Consider the following 22,695-nt stretch of genomic DNA (forward strand, 5'->3'; position numbering starts at 1 on the left):
CCTGATGACTTCATCACAAACTGTATGAATCATTGTGGAACCACATGGATGTGTCCTTCAAGCTCATGGAGTCATACAAGATATTAAATCTGATCTCACAGCATCACGACTTCATTCACTGACGTTATGCAACAGATTTTTGTATTTGAAATAAATTATTTGTTCAGTTTTCTGTAGGCGAAAAAACTTTTGTCTTGCCAAAATCTGACCTTTCTGTGTTCATTAAATGATCAATCTTTCTTCAGTGAAGAACATTTATTTTAGTTTATTGATCATAATTTGGAGGGTTTTAGCTTCATATGAGACATTTCTAAAACCAATCGATTCATTTAAAGTCAAGTTATAAACTTTTGTTTCTACAAAATGGATAAACGACAAGACTTTTGTCAGGGACTGTATATCTGTGTGTGTGTGTGTACAGTGTGTATATCTGTGTGTGTACAGTGTGTGTGTATATCTGTGTGTGTATATGTGTGTGTGTGTGTACAGTGTGTGTATATCTGTGTGTGTACAGTGTGTGTACAGTGTGTGTACAGTGTGTGTACAGTGTGTGTACAGTGTGTGTGTGTATATCTGTGTGTGTGTGTGTGTGTCTCCCTCTGGCGGAGCGCGCGGGGATCTCACTGTTTTTCCTAAAGCTGAAGCTCATCTGTGCGGCTCTGCAAAAACCCGCACAAACCCGCGGAAAACCCGAAAAACCCGGAGAAAACCCCGCTCCCCCGGACCCTGCCCCGCCCCCGGGACTCACGCAGAGGGACGCGGCACCGCACCGACCGACGCGCGCGGGATTCACGCCCGTTTCACGCACTTTTCACGGGTTTTCCCCCGGACGGGCGCTCGGGGCTTGTCGGTAAACTTCGGGCGGCTTCGGAAGGACACTTGTTGAGAGTCAAACGGGGCACTTTTTATTTTACAGCTTTAGTTTTACACTCAGAGGTTTTATTTTCCGTATTTTTTATTATTCTGTCTCCTGTGGTTTGCAACAGAATTAAGTATTAATTTGCAAATATCTTATAAAAGTGGAAGGTTAAGTGTCGGAGTTGAAGCTGCGCTGGTTTGGTCACAACATTCAGACAAATCGAGTGTTTTCAGTGACATTTTTGTGTGTTTTTATAGTTAAACGTGAGTCCGGAATGTGTTTGTTTGTGTAGAATCAGAAAAAAAAACACACTTTATAGAGAAACCCCAGACTCCGAACCGCAGCTAGCACTTAGCACTTAGCCTTTAGCTTTTAGCCTTTAGCATAAACAGCGTTGACAGCTCAACTTTTGAGACATAAACAAACGGTTAAAAATGAAATTAAACCTCCACAGAGCTGTAATATTAGTAATGACACAAATATAACGCCATTGTTATTTAGGGTGATGTTAAACGAGCGTAAAGAAACTCGATGTTTGTGTAAATGTTTCACGTTTGAAGTTTTTAAAGATTCCCTTTAACTTAGCCTCGTTAGCTCGGGCTTGCTAACTGTTTCTGAACACATTTCCTGATTTTAAAGTTTTGACGCGTCCAGACTCTGAGGGACATGGGGACATGAGGACACACTTTTATTCACACTTTTATTGACAGTTTTCGGGGGTAAATGCTCGAGGACCGGTCCCGGAGGAACAGTTGAAGCCCGTTAGCCGCGTTAGCCTCGTTAGCCGCGTTAGCTCCGGAGCTGTCGCCGGGGCACCGAGGCTCTGTGTGTCCGCCTCTGATGGGCTCCGGGGCGGACTCGGACCTGTGAACCTCCAGGCCCCCCACACTTCAACCCTCCCGCGGCTGAAGAGCGACCCCCGGACCCAGCGCCATGTCGGGCCCGGGCTCCGGAGGCTCCAACCCGCGGAAGTTCAGCGAGAAGATCGCGCTGCACAACCAGAAGCAGGCGGAGGAAACCCGGGCCTTCGAGCAGCTCATGACCGACCTGACGGTGTCCCGGGTACGGCTCCTGCGCTCACACAAAACCCCCGACAGAACCCCCGACAGAACCCCCGACAGAACCCCGACAGAACCCCGACAGAACCTCCACACCCCCGAGTCTGTGGACGACCTGTATGTCGGGTCCTCACTCACACCTGAGCCCCAAAACACCTGGAGTTCACCTGGAGACAGTGTTGGGAAGTTTACTTTTAAAATGTAATCCCCTATAGATTACAGATTACATATCCTAAAATGTAGTTTGCAATGTAATCCATTAAATTACTTAAAGTGAGTAATGTAATCTGAATACATCGGATTACTTGATATTGTCATGTTTTTTAGGTGTCATATTGTTTAGACCTGGTTTTAGTCCTGGTTTAATCCTGGTTTTAGACCTGGTTTAGTCCTAGTTTAGTCCTGGTTTATTAATGGTTTAGACCTGGCTTTAGACCTGGTTTAGACCTGGTTTAGACCTGGTTTAGACCTGGTTTAGACCTGGTTTAGACCTGGTTTAGTCCTGGTTTTAGTCCTGCTTTAGTCCTGCTTTAGTCCTGTTTTAGTCCTGTTTTAGTCCTGGTTTAGTTTTAGTCCTGGTTTAGTCCTGTTTTAGTCCACATGAGAAACAGAAAATATTGTAGAGGCCAAAATGCTGAACTAAATTCTGCAAAATATTAATTGTATGTCTTTTTAAAAAGCAAAAAATCTCATTGTTGTGACGAGCTGCTCAGAGTCTTATGAAAAAGTGAGGCTTCTGAACAAAAAAATATAATTTAAAAAACACCTCTAAAATAAAAGCAATGCAGCTTTAGTCCAGACATGAGGTCAAATTATAAAATATGTTTATTTTATGAGTCCACATGAGCGAAATCGGACCAGTCAGAGTTGACCGAGTCGAGTGAATGAAGAGTAAAGATTCACACAGGATTAAACCAGGTCTAAACCGAGCGCCATAGATCAGCCAGAGCAAAATATGATCTAAACTCACCTGTCACCTGCAGCATCACAGGACACCACAGGAATAATACTCACTTTAAAGTTCTCTATAGCAGTTCCTAACTCGTACTTTACTTAACCTCCCAAAAATGAAACTGACTTAGTGGGAAACATGTCATTACAGGAGAATTATCCTAAACTATGAGTGTTGTTGATTAGATTCTCCCTCCTGCTGTTGTGTCCTTGGGCCAGACACTTCCCCATGTTAGCTCCACTCCTTAAACACAGCTCACCTGTTTCTTAAACCTGATCCTGGTCTTTCTGTTTGGTGCAGGTGCAGTTTCAGAAAGTGCAGCAGCTACGTCTGTCTCAGTCCAGAGGCCAGTACTATGGAGGCTCCCTGCCCAACGTCAACCAGATCTGCAACACGGCCGCAGAAAACCAGGTAAGACTACAGACGCACACGCTAACATGTGCCCTACCTGATCTGCAACACGGCCACAGAAAACCAGGTAAACTACAGATGCACACGCTAACATGTGCCCTACCTGATCTGCAACACGGCCACAGAAAACCAGGTAAACTACAGATGCACACGCTAACATGTGCCCTACCTGATCTGCAACACGGCCACAGAAAACCAGGTAAGACTACAGATGCACATGCTAACATGTGCCCTACCTGATCTGCAACACGGCCACAGAAAACCAGGTAAGACTACAGACGCACACGCTAACATGTGCCCTACCTGATCTGTAACACGGCCTCAGAAAACCAGGTAAACTACAGACACGCTAACATGTACCCTACCTGATCTGTAACATGGCCGCAGAAAACCAGGTAAACTACAGACGCACACGCTAACATGTGCCCTACCTGATCTGTAACACGGCCACAGAAAACCAGGTAAACTACACACACGCTAACATGTGCCCTACCTGATCTGTAACACGGCCGCAGAAAACCAGGTAAACTACACACACGCTAACATGTGCCCTACCTGATCTGTAACACGGCCGCAGAAAACCAGGTAAACTACACACACGCTAACATGTGCCCTACCTGATCTGTAACACGGCCGCAGAAAACCAGGTAAACTACACACACGCTAACATGTGCCCTACCTGATCTGTAACACGGCCGCAGAAAACCAGGTAAACTACACACACGCTAACATGTGCCCTACCTGATCTGTAACACGGCCCAGAAAACCAGGTAAACTACAGACGCACACGCTAACATGTGCCCTACCTGATCTGTAACACGGCCACAGAAAACCAGGTAAACTACACACACGCTAACATGTGCCCTACCTGATCTGTAACACGGCCTCAGAAAACCAGGTAAACTACAGACACGCTAACATGTGCCCTGCCTGATCTGTAACATGAGTGAGTAGAACATTAAGGATGTCGTGATGTTGTGAGATCATGTTTATTGTCGTGTCTTCTCTCTTCAGGCAGCTTTCCCTCAGGCTCTGGACCCTCGGGGGACACGACATCACGGTTTGGTGGAGCGCGTGCACAGACCCCGGATCAGCTCTCCGCACACTCACCGCCGCAGCATGGACAAGCACAGACACATATCCTTCCTCTACAGAAAACAGGGCGGGGCTTAAACCGAGCGTGGTCGGGGACGGCGAGCTCGGGCCGCAACGACAAAATATAACATCTCTGTGTTTTCTGGTTTTATCGTACGTAACGACAGATTTACAGGGTCATTTTGGCCTCACAGTGTTTGAACTTTTCCTCGTGTGAAGCGGCTCAGTCGTGATGTAATAAGGTTTTGTTTCTACTCTGGTATCGCTTCACATATCGGCAGACGCTTAAAGTTAAAGTATCGGTATCAGAACTGGAAAAGCCGGATCGATACATCCCCAGTTTCAACATCAGAATCCGTTTTTTCTCTTGATTCTGTGTAAATGTGTCTAAAACAGAAGTGTGTCTCTGTTCCTGCCTTTATGTTTGTGCAGATTTGTTAAAAATGTTTTGGGGTTGGACTAACGGCGCCGATGAGCCAGACGCAGGTTATGACGTGACGAGCGCAGACACCGGCGTCTACGGGCGGGACGTGAGGAGCCCCTCTCAGCCCCGTCCCCGACCTGGCACCGCCGTGTCCCGCCGTGTCTGGAAAAAAGGGAAACAGCGTGATCGGAGCGTAAATGTTCACTCTGTTTCAAAGTCCAGGTTACACAGGTCTGCGCCGCGTCGGGTTGTTGTAATTGTGGGTCAGCTGTCAATCATCGCTCCAGAGCCTGCCCCCCACACACGTTTCACATTTTACCTCGGGGGCAGAGTGAAGCTTCAGGAGGAGGTTTAATGGCTCTTAAAGGCTTGAAACACACGTTAGGACTTAAAAAAGTAAAAAAGTAGTAATAGAAATATGTACGTTTCCAGTTTAAAGTTCTGCCGCTGCGTTCGTGAGGGCGACTGGTGTGAGGCCGGAGTCTGGACTCTCCTGGACTCCCCGTTTCTGTGTCTGGTCATTTTCATGTGTAACTCTCCAGTCTTTTAAAGGTTGTATAGAAGATTTTTTTAAGGAACAAGAAATACAGTGACAGTCCTTTTTCAAATGTTGTTCATGCGTGACACCTCCTTCCTCCTCCACAGCTCCCTCAGTAGAAACACCTCCTCCTCCCGCCTCCTTACTCTAGAAATCACACTTGTTTACAGCCAGTGCGCGTTCAGAATTACTGTTGAAGTGACCTGTCTAGAAATAATTTAACGATCAACGCGTCAGACCCTTCGTCTGCTTCAGTTGCGCAATCGCTGGAAGGAATCTCCAAGAATCACCTGTTTGGCTTCGCTCCATTTCCCCTTCTCTTCTTCTTTCGGCGACCTCAAAAACGGACTTTCTTTTGCGATGAACTGGTCGTGGATTCTCGTCCGCCATCGCAACAAACTTTGTGCGAATTGTGAGGAAGCTACAGTTTAAAAAAAGCCTCTAAGAACCGCTGCATAAACCATGTAATCCCCATGCGTCGAGAGTCAGTTACACTAGAAACGTAGGGAGTTTGATTGACAACCTAACAGCCAATAGACAATGAGGGAGCCTCGTTTTCTATTGGCTGATGTTTATCTGACCTCAACACGTCCACAGTTGATAGATTTAGATTTTTTTTTTTTGGTCATCATAATTACAAAGCTGCTGCATCTTTGTAATGGTATTTAAAACTTTCACTGACAATTTGAAAAAAAATAAATAAATCCTCCACACAACCTTTAAATACTTTAATTCCAGATGACGCCCTCATCTCTCTGCTCTAACTGAGCACATCTTTAAAACCGAGATTGTCCTCGTTATAAGTCTGACCCGTACAGAGGCGCGGAACAGCAGCCCCTCGCCCGTGAGTCTGCCCCGGGGCGAGTGTGGCGCCGCCGCGTGGACACGGTCAACAGCGGTCGGTGGTTTTGACAGCGGAGGTTTGACTCTGAGCTGCTCTCGTGTGATTCCTCTGAAATTTTTATTCCTTAACCTGGTTCCACTGTGACAACTCGTCTCCGTACGGTCAAGTGTACCTGTCCCCGCCCCCCGACCACACCTGGAGAAGGTAACCACGCCCCCTACACCTCAGCAACACATCACATGGTTTAGCTCTGGTTTTAGACTTAGTTTAGTCCTGGTTTGGTCCTGGTTTAGTCCTGGTTTAGTCCTGGTTTGGTCCTGGTTTAGTCCTGGTTTAGTCCTGGTTTGGTCCTGGTTTAGTCCTGGTTTGGTCCTGGTTTAGTCCTGGTTTAGTCACGGTTTGGTCCTGCTTTGGTCCTGGTTTAGTAATGGTTTAGTCCTGGTTTGGTCCTGGTTTAGTCCTGGTACAGTCTCTGGTTTAGAGCCTGCTATAGAAGACTTCTCTGTGGTCCAGATCAGTTCTCACGCCCCCTCAGACCTCCTCGGACCTCCTCAGACCCTCGGCTCTTCGGCTCTCACAGACTTTGGTCCATAAATGTCCTCCTGAGCCTCCGGAGGCTGGTCTGAGTCTCCAGGGACCGAGGCTAAACTGGGTCTGAGCTAAAAGTAAAACTGTGTCCAGAGAGACATTCGGACGCAGCTCGGGACTAACCCAGATCTAAACCAGGACTAAAAGAGACCCTAACCAGGTGTTGGGTCCATAATCTGGTCCAGGAGCCAAACCCAGGCCCACAGAACCATCGTCCCACATTAGAGGCTCGAGACTTTGGTTTAAACACGTTTAATTATGTTGAAATGTGAACTTCCGAGTGCTTCTCTGTGTTAAAGGGACCCCAGCTCTCCCTGGATGGACGACAAAAGACCTGGATTTAGATTAATGTCTCAGCTCAACAGGTGACCCCTCCACGACCTCTGACCTCTCACGTCTGACCTCTCACCTCTCTGCGGCAGCACTTCCTGTGTGATCTCTGTGTGTCCATCAGGGGGCGCTCTGTGGGTCCAGCTCTGTTTGCTCTGCTCGGTCTCAGATGTTCTGGGGGGTTCTTGGAGGAGTTTGCGGGTCAGATCTCCGTCTCAGATGTTCTGGGGGGTTCTTGGAGGAGTTTGAGGCTCAGATCTCCGTCTCAGATGTTCTGGGGGGTTCTTGGAGGAGTTTGAGGCTCAGATCTTGGTCTCAGATGTGTTGCTCCTGAACAAAATCCCGCCGTCTAAACACACGTCGATAGTTTATTCGTAACCGCTCGTCAGAAAAATCTCAGTTTGATATTTTCTCTAAAGAAGCACGAAGCTCCAGCGCAGAAGTTTGGAGGAGTTCAGACAGAGCTGGGCTCACAGGGTTTGAGTGACTGACAGGTTTCTCTGGAGAAACTTAAACGTGCCTCTGACAGGTCAGGGTCAGGGTCAGGGTCAGGGTCAGGGTTGTTTCATTAAAACACAACAGACGTTTTCTGAAGTGTCCTGCTCTGGGTTTGTGGAACACACACATTTACACACACATTTACACACACACACACACACATTTACACACACATTTACACACACACACACACATTTACACACACATTTACACACACATTTACACACACACACACACACATTTACACACACATTTACACACACACATTTACACACACACACACACACACACATTTACACACACATTTACACACACACACACATTTTACACACACATTTACACACGCATTTACACACACACACACACACACACATTTACACACACACACATTTACACACACACACACACATTTACACACACACACACACATTTCACACACACACACACACACACATTTACACACACACACACACACACATTTACACACACACATTTACACACACACACACACACATTTACACACACACACACACACACACACATTTACACACACACACACACATTTACACACACACACACACACACACACACACATTTACACACACATTTACACACACACACACACACATTTACACACACATTTACACACACACACATTTACACACACACACACATTTACACACACATTTACACACACACACACACACACATTTACACACACACACACACACATTTACACACACACACACATTTTGACACAGAAAATCATTAACCAGACGTTCCACAAACCTACAGAGCGACACTTCAGACGATGTGAAAAAAGTCTGTAAGATCACTGTATTTAAAATTTGACCTAAAAATACAAAGGCAGTTTTGTTTTTGTTTTTATTTCAAATGTTCCTTCCTGGTCAGAAATCATGACATCACACTGGGGACTCCCATCACTGTTACCGTAGCAACCGTGTGGTCCACTGGAATCTGTGTGTCGTTCGTTCGTTTTTCAATATAAAACCAAAAATCAGAAAACGAAGAAACAACAGTTTTCTTCATTATTTGTCTCCAAAACCAAAATGAAAAAACAGATAATGATTCGTTTTTTTTTGTTTTCGATTTTATTTTTAAATGAAAAATGGTAAAAACTGGTAACGACCGTTTCCTGTTTACATGACTTCAGTGACTGCGATGCCGGACTGAACCAGAACTGATCCAGTTCCGGGACCAGACCAGGACCAAAGCGGGACTGAGACCAGACTGGGACCAGAGCGGGACTGAGACCGAGACTAGACCGGGACCAGACTGGCACCAGACTGAGACTGAGACCGGACCGGGACCAGACCGAGACCGGGACCAGAGCGGGACCAGAGCGGGACCAGAGCGGGACCAGAGCGGGACCAGAGCGGGACCAGACTGGGACCAGACCGGAGGCTCAGAGCCCACGACAGGGCCAGAGCATGAAGCTGAGGCTCGGACCCTGCGGAGGTTCAGAGTCAAAGCTCAGAGTCCGCTCTGGTCCGCTCTGGTCCCGCTCTGGTCCCGCTCTGGTCCCGCTCTGGTCCCGGTTCTGGATCAGTCCTGGTTCAGTCCATATGCAGCGCAAAATTCCAGCATCGCAGTCTCTGAAGTGACGTAAACAGGAAACGGTTACCTGTTTTTTCCATTTTTCATTTAAACACAAAATCAAAAACTGTAAAAAACGAATCATTATCTGTTTATTTTATTTTGGTTTTGGAGACAAATAATGAAGAATGTTTTTTTTGTTTTCAGATTTTTGGTTTTATATTGAAAAACAAATGAATGTATGATACACGGATTCGCTGGGCCCAAACTCGTCTGATGTCCCAGAGATTATTACATGACAAATATAAATGTAAGAAAACTCCTTTATTTAGTTGAAAATGGTTTAAAATGTCAGAAAAATGTGTTTCTGTGTAAAATGTGCCAAACTTTTGGACCGAATTCTCCCAGTGTGATAAAATAAAACAGTTCTGGACCTTTTTTTTTTTTCACAAATTGCCTCCACAAATAATTAGAATCACGTCAGATTCAGTGAAAATGAATCATCAGCAGAACCTGTCAGAGGCACGTCAAGTCTTTTCTTGTTAAGTGTTCTCTTGTGTTTCTGTCAGCTGGGGGCGCTGTGGGCTGCACTAACACTTTCTCTTTCCTCCGTTTCATCAACAGGAAACAGTTTAAGTCTCACCCCTGATTCCTCCAACACTCGCTCCTCTCACTTCTCTCATTTTGTGAATGTTTCCAGGACGAACTCTGACTCTGCGCTCCACACCAGCGTCATGAACCCCCCGGACGCTTTTGGACCCAACCAGAACCAGAACCGGACCCAGAGCCGGGTCCCTCAGAGGAACAGTAAGAGCACAGCACACGGAGCTTTTAAATCACACCTGCTCCTGTTCTCCTCAGATGTTTCTCCTCAGATGTTTCTCCTCAGATGTTTCTCTCAGATGTTTCTCCTCAGATGTTTCTCCTCAGATGTTTCTCCTCAGGTGTTTCTCCGTGTTCTCGTCGTTTCTCCTCAGATGTTTCTCTGTGTTCTCGTCCTTTCTCCTCAGACGTTTCTCCGTGTTCTCGTCGTTTCTCCGTGTTCTCGTCGTTACTCCTGAGATGTTTCTCCGTGTTCTCGTCGTTTCTCCTCAGATGTTTCTCCTCAGGTGTTTCTCCGTGTTCTCGTCGTTTCTCCTCAGGTGTTTCTCCGTGTTCTCGTCGTTTCTCCTCAGGTGTTTCTCTCGTGTTTTCTCTCGTCGTTTCTCCTCAGGTGTTTCTCCGTGTTCTCGTCGTCTCGTTTTCTCCTCAGTGTTTCTCCGTGTTCTCGTCGTTTCTCCTCAGGTGTTTCTCCGTGTTCTCGTCGTTTCTCCTCAGGTGTTTCTCCGTGTTCTCGTCGTTTCTCCTCAGATGTTTCTCCGTGTTCTCGTCGTTTCTCCTCGGATGTTTCTCCGTGTTCTCGTCGTTTCTCCTCAGGTGTTTCTCCGTGTTCTCGTCGTTTCTCCTCAGATGTTTCTCCGTGTTCTCGTCGTTTCTCCTCAGGTGTTTCTCCGTGTTCTCGTCGTTTCTCCTCGGATGTTTCTCCGTGTTCTCGTCGTTTCTCCTCGGATGTTTCTCCGTGTTCTCGTCGTTTCTCCTCAGGTGTTTCTCCGTGTTCTCGTCGTTTCTCCTCAGATGTTTCTCCGTGTTCTCGTCGTTTCTCCTCAGATGTTTCTCCGTGTTCTCTCGTCGTTTCTCTCGGATGTTTCTCCGTGTTCTCGTCGTTTCTCCTCAGATGTTTTTCCGTGTTCTCGTCGTTTCTCCCTCAGGTGTTTCTCCGTGTTCTCGTCGTTTCTCCTCGGATGTTTCTCCGTGTTCTCGTCGTTTCTCCTCGGATGTTTCTCCGTGTTCTCGTCGTTTCTCCTCAGGTGTTTCTCCGTGTTCTCGTCGTTTCTCCTCAGGTGTTTCTCCGTGTTCTCGTCGTTTCTCTCAGATGTTTCTCGTGTTTCTCGTCGTTTCTCCTCAGATGTTTCTCCGTGTTCTCGTCGTTTCTCCTCAGGTGTTTCTCCGTGTTCTCGTCGTTTCTCCTCAGGTGTTTCTCCGTGTTCTCGTCGTTTCTCCTCAGGTGTTTCTCCGTGTTCTCGTCGTTTCTCCTCAGGTGTTTCTCCGTGTTCTCGTCGTTTCTCCTCAGATGTTTCTCCGTGTTCTCGTCGTTTCTCCTCAGATGTTTCTCCGTGTTCTCGTCGTTTCTCCTCAGGTGTTTCTCCGTGTTCTCGTCGTTTCTCCTCAGATGTTTCTCCGTGTTCTCGTCGTTTCTCCTCAGATGTTTCTCCGTGTTCTCGTCGTTTCTCCTCAGGTGTTTCTCCGTGTTCTCGTCGTTTCTCCTCAGGTGTTTCTCCTCAGGTGTTTCTCCGTGTTCTCGTCGTTTCTCCTCAGGTGTTTCTCCGTGTTCTCGTCGTTTCTCCTCAGATGTTTCTCCGTGTTCTCGTCGTTTCTCCTCAGGTGTTTCTCCGTGTTCTTGTTGGTTCTTCTCTCTGACCTTCTGAAGTGCATTTGGAGTGATTCATGTTTGAGGAATCTTTAATCTCTTATTTTCATCATTCCATTTTGTCTCTTTCCTCTTGTTTTCAGCTCCAGCGTTTCTCTCTTTTATGAAGTCGTTTTAGATCAATATTGAGATTTAAAGCTACAGTTCAGAGGTCAGAGCTGTAGGCACGCCCACACACACACGCACACACACGCACACACACGCACACACACACGTCTGTAGGGCTACTTTAAACTCATGTTTTTTGACAGCCTCCTGGTGACCATCAGACCTGACCCTGACTCTGATTCTGACTCTGACTCGGACCTCGACCGTGACCTCAACCCTGACCCTGACCCTGACCCTGACCCATCCTGTGTGTAACTCCTGACGTTTTGTGTTGCAGCGAGTTTGAACGAGGCGGAGGACGGCGCCGCAGACGGTGAGTTTAACTGCCCCCCAAGAGTCTGTTTCTGTTTAACTCTACAGTGTTAGACTTTAGTGTTGTGTGTGTAACTCTACAGTGTTGTGTTTAACTCTACAGTCTTAGGTCGTTTTCACATCGCTAGTTCGATTATTTGGTCGCACCAGGCAATAAAATTGTTATTATGTAGCAAATACACTCCAGTGTGGTCCGTGTTCACACCGGCAAACGAACCAAAACTGGTTCGACGACGTGTCTCTGTTTCCCGGGAAAACAGCGATACTCCAGTTATCAACACCGATGTTCCTGTTAATACCACGGGCCGTCCTCATCTCAAATTATCATCATGAACTGATAAAACATGTAGAACTTTGTACAAACTCACTGCATCAGCCCAGAATTCGGGTAACAGCAGCAGCCAACAGCTCCTCAGGACGGGTCTGGGGTCTGGTCCTTGGTCTTCTGTCGTCCTACAAGCGCGTTGGTCAGATGGTCTGGAGGCTCTGTCCTCCATGTGCTGGTTCCAAACGGTGGCGAGCAAGACCAGTGCGGGGAAAGTGAGAATGTTCTGTGGACTACAGGTCCGGGTGGGCTGCTCTGGTCCTCTGCGCTCAAGAACCGCGGCTGGTTCCGAGGTCATGCAGCATGCGAACAGAAGCGTGAGTCCAGTTTGGTTTCTTATATGTTGTTCTGAGCGTCCGTCCTCCGCGCATTTGGTTCTTCTCGGGGAAAGTTCTTCCTCAGGTCGAGGCTCCCCGCTCCAGCTCCTCTGAGCCCGGCCTGAACCGGACCTGCCCCCGCTGGTTCAGGACTCTGGTTTGGATCTAGTCCGACTGTATTTCTCACACTAGGCTAAAAACAGGGACTTTTTAAAGTTGTATTAATTGAATAGGCTATTGCCATAAAATTATTTGGTTAATTAAAGCCTAAAATAACAAATGCTGGTTGCTACATGAACACGGGGAACACTGGGACGTCTCTTGTTGACTCACTCTGGAGCCACACGTTCGCACACTGATACTTGCTCTGATCTTCATGTGTTACATTCTCTGTATTGGCCATTGTTGGCAAAATAATTCTAAAATGAATCGCGGCTGCGTCTGGACAACAACCTGTTCCTGCGCTGGAGTCGTACAGCGCGTCATTTCAGGCAGAGGAGACGCGTTTCCTCCCATGATGCATTTGAAATAGTCAGTTTGTCCATACTGTCTATGGTTTGGACCCGGGTTCACGTTTACACCAGAGGAACCGCACCAAAGTTGGTCATTTGGTGCGGATTCAAGCGAACCGAGACCACCTCTTTTTTGAGGTCTCGGTCGCTTGATTTGGTTCGGGTCCGAGTCCGATTGGCGCTTTCACACCAACGCAAACGAACCGAACTAACCACTTTTGGTTCGAATGGACCGTTTGGTGCAACAAATACTGTTGGTGTGAAAACACCCTGAGACTGTAGTGTTGTACAGTTTAACTAGTTCACCAAAGGATTTCTGAATGACACATGTTGCGCCGACTCTTTTAAACTCATTTGACTGATTAAATTCATATTTCCTGTGTAAATGTGTCTCTTTGAGGTCTGAGTCTTTGCGCTGGTCACTGATGATGTTTCTGTTTTATCGGCGTCTAACTGCTCCTCGTCTACGGCGCCGACGATCTTATATTTACCCCTTTTCTGACGAGTGTTGAAATGAGCAGCTCTGTGGCCTTTTCATTTGACCAAAAGTCGCTTAGAGGAGGAGAAAGTTTGGAGACTCCTGGACTAACCTCTCGTCTGTTGTGCTTCAGTGTTCTCGTTCCCGCCGCTCTCTGAGGACGCCATGATGGGGACGCGGCTGCTGCCCAAACAGCTGTGGGACACTCAGCAGGTCAGTGCATGGATCTATTAAAATAACTGGATACAGTATTGCTGCTTGTAGCTGTCTCCAGTTGACGTAGTGTCACTCACTGGAACTTCAGCAGAAAAAGTCCCATGGGCCGAGACAAGATTTTTCTCATAGAGGCAATGTAATCACAAACTGCTCGTGTTCGTCTGACAGGCCACCTACAGCTTTCAAAAATATCGGATTTGTTGGCGATTTTTACCTATTTTTAGATCATAAACTTTTTCTCGCTCAAAATGCTTCAGTTGTCTTAAAAATATGCTTTATATTCGTTAGCTTCGGCTCCGCTCAAGCTCCTCTCGCTCTGATTGGTCAAAGCGATCACGTGATACACAAGCCCGCGGTCGCGTGCGGTCGCGTGCGCCCATGGGAGAAAGAGCACTACTGCACATGCTCGGTCGGCCCACAGCCACCGGAAGTACCTAGCCATGCTAGGCTAAGCTGGAATCATGCGCCATTGAGCTGAGCCCATTGACTTGAATGGACGGCCATTTTGGAACCTGGGGGCTTGGGTCAGTGACACCTCTGACCTCTCACCTCTGACCCCTCACCTTTTTACATCACCGTTTTTACGTTTCACACAAATATTTGGATAAAATCGCATTCATAACCCCCCCCCCCCCCACACACACACACACACACACACACCTACACACACCTACACACACACCTACACACACACACACACACACCTACACACACACCTACACACACACCTACACACACACCTACACACACCTACACACACCTACACACACACCTACACACACCTACACACACACACACCTACACATACACCTACACACACACCTACACACATCTACACACACACCTACACACACACCTACACACACACACCTACACACACCCCTACACACCCACACACACCTACACACACACCTACACACACACCTACACACACACCTATACACACACCTACACACACCTACACACACACACACACCTACACACACCTACACACACACCTACACACACACCTACACACACCTACACACACACCTACACACCCACCCACACACACCTATACACACCTACACACCAACCCACACACACCTACACACCACACACCCACACACACCCACACACACCTACACACACCTACACACCCACACCCACCCACACACACACACACGTCCACCCGTCCACTCGTCCTGTCCTCTTTTTGCCTCTGTTGTATTTTGAGCTAATTGTTTGTTGTTTTTCAGGTGCAGTCGTTGAGACCCAAGTCCTGTGAAGTGCCTGGGATCAAGTAAGTCCTGGTCTCTTAACACACTTGGAATACACTTTATTGTCCTTTAATACTCGTTAATACTCTTTAATATTCTTTAATACTCTTTAATACGATCTAATATTCTTTATTACACTTTATTACACTTTAATACTCTTTAATACACTTTAATATGCTTTAATATTCTTTAATACACTTTAATATGCTTTAATATTCTTTATTACACTTTATTACACTTTAATACTCTTTAATACACTTTAATATGCTTTAATATTCTTTAATACACTTTATTACACTTTAATACTCTTTAATATGCTTTAATACACTTTAATACTCTCTCATACACTTTAATACACTTTAATACGCTTTAATACACTTTAATACTCTCTCATACACTTTAATATTCTTTAATACACTTTGTTACACTTTAATACTCTTTAATACGCTTTAATACGCATTAATACACTTTAATATTCTTTAATACACTTTATTACACTTTAATACACTTTAATATTCTTTAATACGCTTTAATACACTTTATTACACTTTAATACACTTTAATATTCTTTAATACGCTTTAATACACTTTAATACACTTTAATATTCTTTAATACACTTTATTACACTTTAATACTCTTTAATACTCTCTAATACGCTTTAATACACATTAATACACTTTAATATTCTTTAATACACTTTAATACTCTTTAATACTCTTTAATACTCTATAATACTATTTAATACACTTTAACATGCTTTAAAATGCTTTAATACACATTAACACTTTTTACACTTGACACGCTTTGATGTGCTGTAATACACTTTGACATGCGTTTTATTACACTTTAACATGTTTTATTACGCTTTGATACACGTTAACATACTTTAATATTCTTTAATACGCTTTAACTACCAAACTGTCACTTCATGACATCACAATGTGGAACAGACTAATAATAAAGAGTTACTCACTGTGTGAATGAAACAAAACACAACTCCAGCTCTGTGACGAGGAACATCAGAACAGAACAACAGAACAACAGAACATGACCTAAAGCTCACAGAGTCCATTTTGTGATTCATTTTCAATCCTTCCGATTCCATTTTATGATCTTGATGAGCAGAAGATCAGGTCAGGTCCTGCTGCTCCAGAGGTTCCTCCTGATCCGGTTTGGTCAAGTTTGTTGAGGAACAAAGGTCAGATGGTCTTAACTGTAGATGCTCCAAAGCTCACGGCCCTTTGGTCTTTCAGAACACTTTTTCTCCTGTTATGTCTCATGTCCTGTCAGAATATAAATATGCGCATATGTAATGAGCCGTTTGTTGATATAACTTATATATGCGCATATATATTATAAACACAAGATTATTTTGTTTTTCGTCAGTATTTTTCCGTCTACGGATCCGAACGTGAGCGTCCCTCAGTACCAGCCCTGTCAGAACTCCTCTCTGGGGTCTGGAGTCGCGTCTGGTCTGAACACTGGAGGCTCTCTCCCAGACCTGACGAACCTGCAGTTTCCTCCTCCGCTCTCCACTCCCATCGACTCAGACGAGAACTACACCAACCACCTGCCCCACGCCATGATGCAGATGGGTAAGACCCGGAACTGGACTGGGACTGAACCGGGACTGGACCAGGACTGGACTGGAGCTAAACCAGTTTCCTTGTGTCCTCAGGTTTGTCGTCGTCCCTCAGTAACCCCTCCCTCTGCTCATCTCCACGGCGACGCCCCGCCCCCATCAGCCCCTTGACGCTGTCGCCGGAGCAACAGAGAGGAGTCCCGCCCCTCTCCCAGGTAACCCCGCCCCTTTTACCAAAAACGTGTTCCAGCTCCAGGTTTACCTTTCTAAGCATCGAATCCAGCGTCAGAGTCAGGAATCTAGACTAGTCCAGGTCTAGACCAGGTCTAGACCTGGACTAAAAAAGGACCAACTCGTAAATTCCTTTTGCCAATCTCCTCATCCTGTTTCAGAGTGAGTAGTTCAGGTCTAACTCAGGTCTGTAGCCTGTTGGGTTCAGGTTCTGATTCTGGTTCAGGTTCTGGTTCTGATTGTGTTTGTTCTTTTTCAGGGTGTTCCTCTGGACCCGTCCCTCCCCCGAGAGCCCCCTCCCCCCTACCCCCATTACCCACAATCCCACAGTGCACCTGGACAGCAGCAGTCTCCACTGAACAGCCCTCTCCAGCAGGGGGCGACACTGCCGAGCCCCTCTGCCCAGAGCCCCCAGAACCTCCAGAACCTGCAGAACCTGCAGAAACCCCAGAACCTCCAGAACCTCCAGACCCGGCACCACCAGAACCAGAGCCAGACCCAGGGTCAGGGTCGATCTCCCCTGGACTACGGCCCTGCTCAGGTGCGCTGCTCTCACAGGTCACAGGTCAGTGGTCACAGTAGGGATGCACTGATCGATATCGATATCAGATATTGATTTGACCAAATATCGGTTCAGTTCATCTCCTGGTTGGATTTAAATCAATGTATATTTCATTTAATCAGCAGAACCTCAGAGACCTCAGGAACTCAGGAGTTCTCCTGTAAAGATCACACACTAGACTCATGAAGATGAGATAAAAGCAGAGTTCTGTTGTCTTGTGTTTTAGTTCTCTTGGTTTTGTTGAAGGCCCATTTAGGATCTCTGCAAACAGAGAGGGAGATCCAAAATGGACCTTCAACAAAACCAAGAGAACTAAAAAACAGAACAACAGAAAATCAGAACCAGGAGAAAGGGGGCAACTATTCTGTACATGGCTGTTGTTTCTGAAAAAACTACAGAGGATTTTCAGACAACATGATATCCTGGTCTATTTCAAACCTACGAACACTTTAAGACAGAAACTGGTCCAAAAGACAAAACACGGAGCCACAAACAAAACAATGTGGTCTCCTCCATTGAGTGAAGTGAAGACTGAAGTGACACTGGAGAAACTAAACAGACACTTCACAAGAACCAACACAGACGAGAGAACAACACAGGACCTCAGTCTGATGTTCATCTCCACTTAAAAACCACAGGTCACTCGTTTGAGGACAGTGAGGTCCAGATTTTAGCCAGAGAGAAAAATTGGTTTGAGAGGAGAGTGAAAGAAGCTGTTTTTGTTAAGAAAGAGAATCCTTCTCTAAACAGAAATGGACTCAGACTCCATCTGTCTCCTGTTTACACGTCCATCCTCAAACCTCCAACAAAACAAACAAGAACAACAGGTGGAGTCAGGTCAGGACCAGAGGTGTGGAAGCTCCATTATGGACATGAACTGTTCTGTTCATTAGACCCACACCCTGAACAGGTCAACAGGCTGAACTAACAAACACAAACTGTAAACAAGTAGATGTGTTAGTTCCAGAGGAGTTTCAGTGTAGTTAGCTCCTCCTGCAGAAAGAAGGAAGAGTCACCAAAGTCTGACAGAACTGAAGAAGCAGCTTGGACGAGCTGAGGAACATCTTCAACCAAACTCACTTTTGTCCAGTCGACAAATGGAATTTTCTCCTCGCCGTGGATTCTGCCTGAACGAGTGAGGGACTTTTCACACATCTGCTGCTACATGACAAATAAAAATACCAAGAACAAATCTCGTAAAGTCCACGTTTGTCAAACTCTGAGATGTAACATGTGCAATGACCGGAGCGCCGCGTCGGAGCGCCGCGTCGGAGCGCCGCGTCGGAGCGCCGCGTCGGAGCGCCGCGTCGGAGCGCCGCGTCGGAGCGCCGCGTCGGAGCGCCGCGTCGGAGCGCCGCGTCATGTCGCCGCGTCATGTCGCTGCGTCATGTTCACTGTTCAACCAATCACGGCCCAGTCTCCAGTGACACAGCGACATTTTTATCCAGAAGAACGAGAAGAAAGTGAAGAACAAGAAAACCGTGGAGCCACAAACTCCAGAACAAGAAACTCTGCACCGTCTCATTAGAGGAGAATAAATATGGATAATATAATGTGACGTTCGTCCATTAATAAAATAAACTGTTTGTGTGTGTTCCAGAACATGTCTCTGTTCGGTTCTGACCCGTTCGTGGAGCCACAGTTTGGACCCAGTAAAAGTTTTCAGGTGAGAGACTCAAGTTTCACTCAAATGTTTTGTCCAGAAACGTTTTGGCTTCAAGAAACATTTATGACGCAAACACTGATGACACAAAACACAGCTACACGCGGTCCTGGTTCGGTCCTGGTTCGGTCCTGGTTCGGTCCTGGGTCGGTCCTGGGTCGGTCCTGGGTCGGTCCTGGGTCGGTCCTTTGTCGGTCCTTTGTCGGTCCTTTGTCGGTCCTTTGTCGGTCCTGGGTCGGTCCTGGGTCGGTCCTTTGTTGGTCCTGGTTCAGTCCTGGTCTTGTGTGTTTCAGGAGAGCTTTGGTTTTCTCGATGGTGGTGGTGGAAACTGTTCGTTCGATCCTTCGTCGTCGTCGTCTCTCTTCTATAACTCCGCCCCCCAGCACGGTCTCCAAGGAAACGCCTCCTCTATGCAGATGAGCCAGGGTCCCTCCTCCAGACCCCCCATGCTGTTCCCCCAGGCGGCCCTGCCAAACATCATCCTGACAGGTATGCCCCTGCCAAACATCATCCTGACAGGTATGCCCCTGCCAAACATCATCCTGACAGGTATGCCCCTGCCAAACATCATCCTGACAGGTATGCCCCTGCCAAACATCATCCTGACAGGTATGCCCCTGCCAAACATCATCCTGACAGGTATGCCCCTGCCAAACATCATCCTGACAGGTACGCCTCTGCCAAACATCAACATCACCATGTTCTGCACTGATTAGTGAAGACTTATGATGTGAGAGGAGCCTGTGTGCGTGTGTGAGTGAGTGTGTGTCTGTGTGTGTGTGTCTCTGTGTGTGTGCATGTGTGTTATATGTGCAGACTTGTGATGTGAGAGGAGCCTGTGTGCGTGTGTGTGTGTGTGTGTCTGTGTGTGTATGTATGTGTGTGTGAGTGTGTGTGTGTCTGTGTTTCGGTTGTTTGTCGTTCTCACATCAACACTCTGTTTTCTGACATTGTTCTAGTGTGAAGTGACTCTAGTGTGTGACATGTGACTGGACCTGCACGGATGTGTGAATGATCCACATTTACACATGTCATTAATCACCAGGGCGCAGCATTTACCACTAAAGGCTTTGTTTACATGTTAGAGTGTGATGCACAAACACCGAGAGTCGACCTCGTGTCTTTAAATGTGACGTACAGAAGAACAGGAAATGTCCCTGAACAAACACCTCACACACTCACAGCTGAGTTTTAGAATCAGATGAAGATTTATACTGATTTTTTACATCACTAAATATATCGTCTCCTTCAACTCCAGTTTTATCTGCATCACATCAGCCACAAAATAATCCATATCAGTCAGATGTTCTGATGTTTCCTGTTCTGATGTTCTGATGTGTTGTGTTCTTCAGACGACTCGGTGGGATTCTCTCTGGAGGACGAGCTCAGGATCGAGCCTCTGACTCTGGATGGACTGAGCATGCTCAGTGACCCCGAGCTGGTGCTGCCCGACCCCACCGTGGAGGAGTCCTTCCGCAGCGACCGTCTCTGAACTGCGACTGCAGAAGAAGAACAGAGACTACACACTGTGGACTACAACCACAGAAGAAGAACAGAGACTACACACTGTGGACTACAACCACAGAAGAAGAACAGAGACTACACACTGTGGACTACAACCACAGAAGAAGAACAGAGACTACACACTGTGGACTACAACCACAGAAGAAGAACAGACAGACTCAGGCCGTATAATTTTCCTTGTGGATCAATAAAGTGTAAGAACTACAACAGGAGAAGAAGAGGAGCCTCTGGACTACAGCCACAGTCCACAGGTGCGTCCACACAGGTGGCACACCTGTGTGGACGCACCTGTGTGGACGCACCTGTGTGGACGCACCTGTGTGGACGCACCTGTGTGGACGCACCTGTGGACACTAGGGATGGGCATGATTAGTCGATTAATTGATAATTGATCATTAAGAATTTCATCGATTACGTTCATTTTAATCGACAAACCGAATGTAGGCTGCTGTGTGTCGTGATTAAACATGTGTCTCTGCATCAGAAGGAGCGAGACACAAACAGTCGGTCCACCTGCAACGTACCAAAGCACAAATACGTATTTAACGATGATTTGTAGAAGAAATTCCACACTTTCCGTTGCGTTGGGACAAGTGTGAGTCCATGTGCACAGTGGATAAAGCAGCACATATGTTTCTGTGTCCAGTGGGAAAAAGTTTTTCCAGGTGAGAGTCGCTCAATGTGGATGACGAGGCCCCGCCCCCCTCCCCCCGTACGCTGTCCTGGTTTTGACAAACACAAATCTGGTCACACTGACCTGTATTCACCTGAGTCATGTCTTTTAATCCAACACAAGTTGAACCACATCAGCGACACAAGAGCTGGAGTTTTATCTTCACTTAGTTTATGTAAATTAGTGATGTGGTTTTAAGTTTTGTTTCTGTGAGATTTGAACAAAACTGAATTAAACACATTATAATGTCAAACAGCTGATGTGGATCTAGAGTCGTTATGTTTATATGTCGTAAAGTTGAATTTATTGATGCAGATTAGTGCAGATAGAAATAATAATGATGATCATTTTAATATAAAAACGTTCATGATTAATCGATAATCGATCGTTAATTCTTCCGACGATCGATTAAGAAAATTTCATCGAATGCCCAGCCCTAGTGGACGCACCTGTGTGGACGCACCTGTGTGGACGCACCTGTGTGGACGCAGCAGGAGCAGAGACTCGGAGGTTTCCTGTTCCTGTTCGTCGTCTCGTTTGAAGTCGTTTGTGGATTTGTTTTGTCGGCGAGTTCGGATTCGACCTGTTTTTACCGTTTCTGCTTTTGGTCCAAATATTTACTGAAAAGAACTTGTTTTTGTATGAATCTAAAATCCTGTGTAAAGTTTCTGATATTTTCTGATTTGTAAAAAGTGGAATTATTTTGTGTGAAAGCGTTTGTGAAAAAAAGGGCAAAGACTTTCAGACGCTTCACTTTTAAAACATTTTTACATTTGTGAAAAAAGGGCTCAAGTCTGTTTGCACTAATTTAGACTTTAGTCACCAAATCTAAACCAGGACTAAACCAGCACTAAACCAGGACTAAACCAGCACTGAACCAGGACTAAACCAGGTCTAAACCAGCACTGAACCAGGACTAAACCAGGACTAAACCAGGACTGAACCAGGACTAACCCGGCACTCTTGTTTGTAGATTTGACCCGTCATGAACAAATGATCTGACCACAGTAACACGTTTTATTTTTATAACTAATATATTTAAAATAATGAATAACCTTCTGTTTCCTGTTGGACTACATTTCCCATGATGCACCTGTACAGGCTCCTGCTCTCTGTATGTGGAGCCCCACTTTTATAATAAACTTTATTCTTCTGACGCGACTCCACAGTTTCTCAAACATCATGAACCTAAAGCTGGAAACGGCTCACAGGTAAATACTTCCTCTTTTAAAATGACCATATATGGGTTTGGTCAGCTGGTGTTCTCTTCTCTGATTGGTCAGATTTAGACAGATCTGAGTGCTCTTGTCT

General features: G+C 46.2%; 1 protein-coding gene across 1 annotated transcript; it reads left to right on the plus strand.

The window, feature by feature from the left end:
- Nucleotides 1–628: 628 nt before the first annotated feature.
- On the plus strand, nt 629–22,540 carry crtc3 (CREB regulated transcription coactivator 3). The gene is made up of 15 exons (XM_055154917.1): nt 629–1,921; nt 3,170–3,280; nt 4,295–4,417; nt 6,321–6,385; nt 7,069–7,134; nt 9,855–9,961; nt 12,007–12,042; nt 13,807–13,886; nt 15,128–15,171; nt 16,536–16,744; nt 16,828–16,946; nt 17,222–17,527; nt 19,125–19,190; nt 19,481–19,856; nt 20,540–22,540. The coding sequence occupies exons 1-15, from the start codon at nt 1,793–1,795 to the stop codon at nt 20,677–20,679; spliced, it is 1,977 nt and encodes a 658-aa protein (XP_055010892.1). The 5' UTR covers nt 629–1,792; the 3' UTR covers nt 20,680–22,540.
- Nucleotides 22,541–22,695: the final 155 nt, after the last annotated feature.

The sequence above is a fragment of the Boleophthalmus pectinirostris genome, unplaced genomic scaffold, assembly GCF_026225935.1.
Source record: "Boleophthalmus pectinirostris isolate CB_2022bp ecotype Guang Dong unplaced genomic scaffold, ASM2622593v1 HiC_scaffold_19, whole genome shotgun sequence".
Classification (NCBI taxonomy): Eukaryota; Metazoa; Chordata; class Actinopteri; order Gobiiformes; family Gobiidae; genus Boleophthalmus; species Boleophthalmus pectinirostris.

Excerpts from the sequence above, each read along its gene's own strand:
- crtc3 (XM_055154917.1), top strand. The coding sequence starts at position 1,793 with ATGTCGGGCCCGGGCTCCGGAGGCTCCAACCCGCGGAAGTTCAGCGAG. Across the intron at positions 9,962-12,006 it reads CCGGGTCCCTCAGAGGAACA|CGAGTTTGAACGAGGCGGAG; the intron begins GTAAGAGCACAG and ends TTTGTGTTGCAG. Across the intron at positions 16,745-16,827 it reads CCACGCCATGATGCAGATGG|GTTTGTCGTCGTCCCTCAGT; the intron begins GTAAGACCCGGA and ends TTGTGTCCTCAG.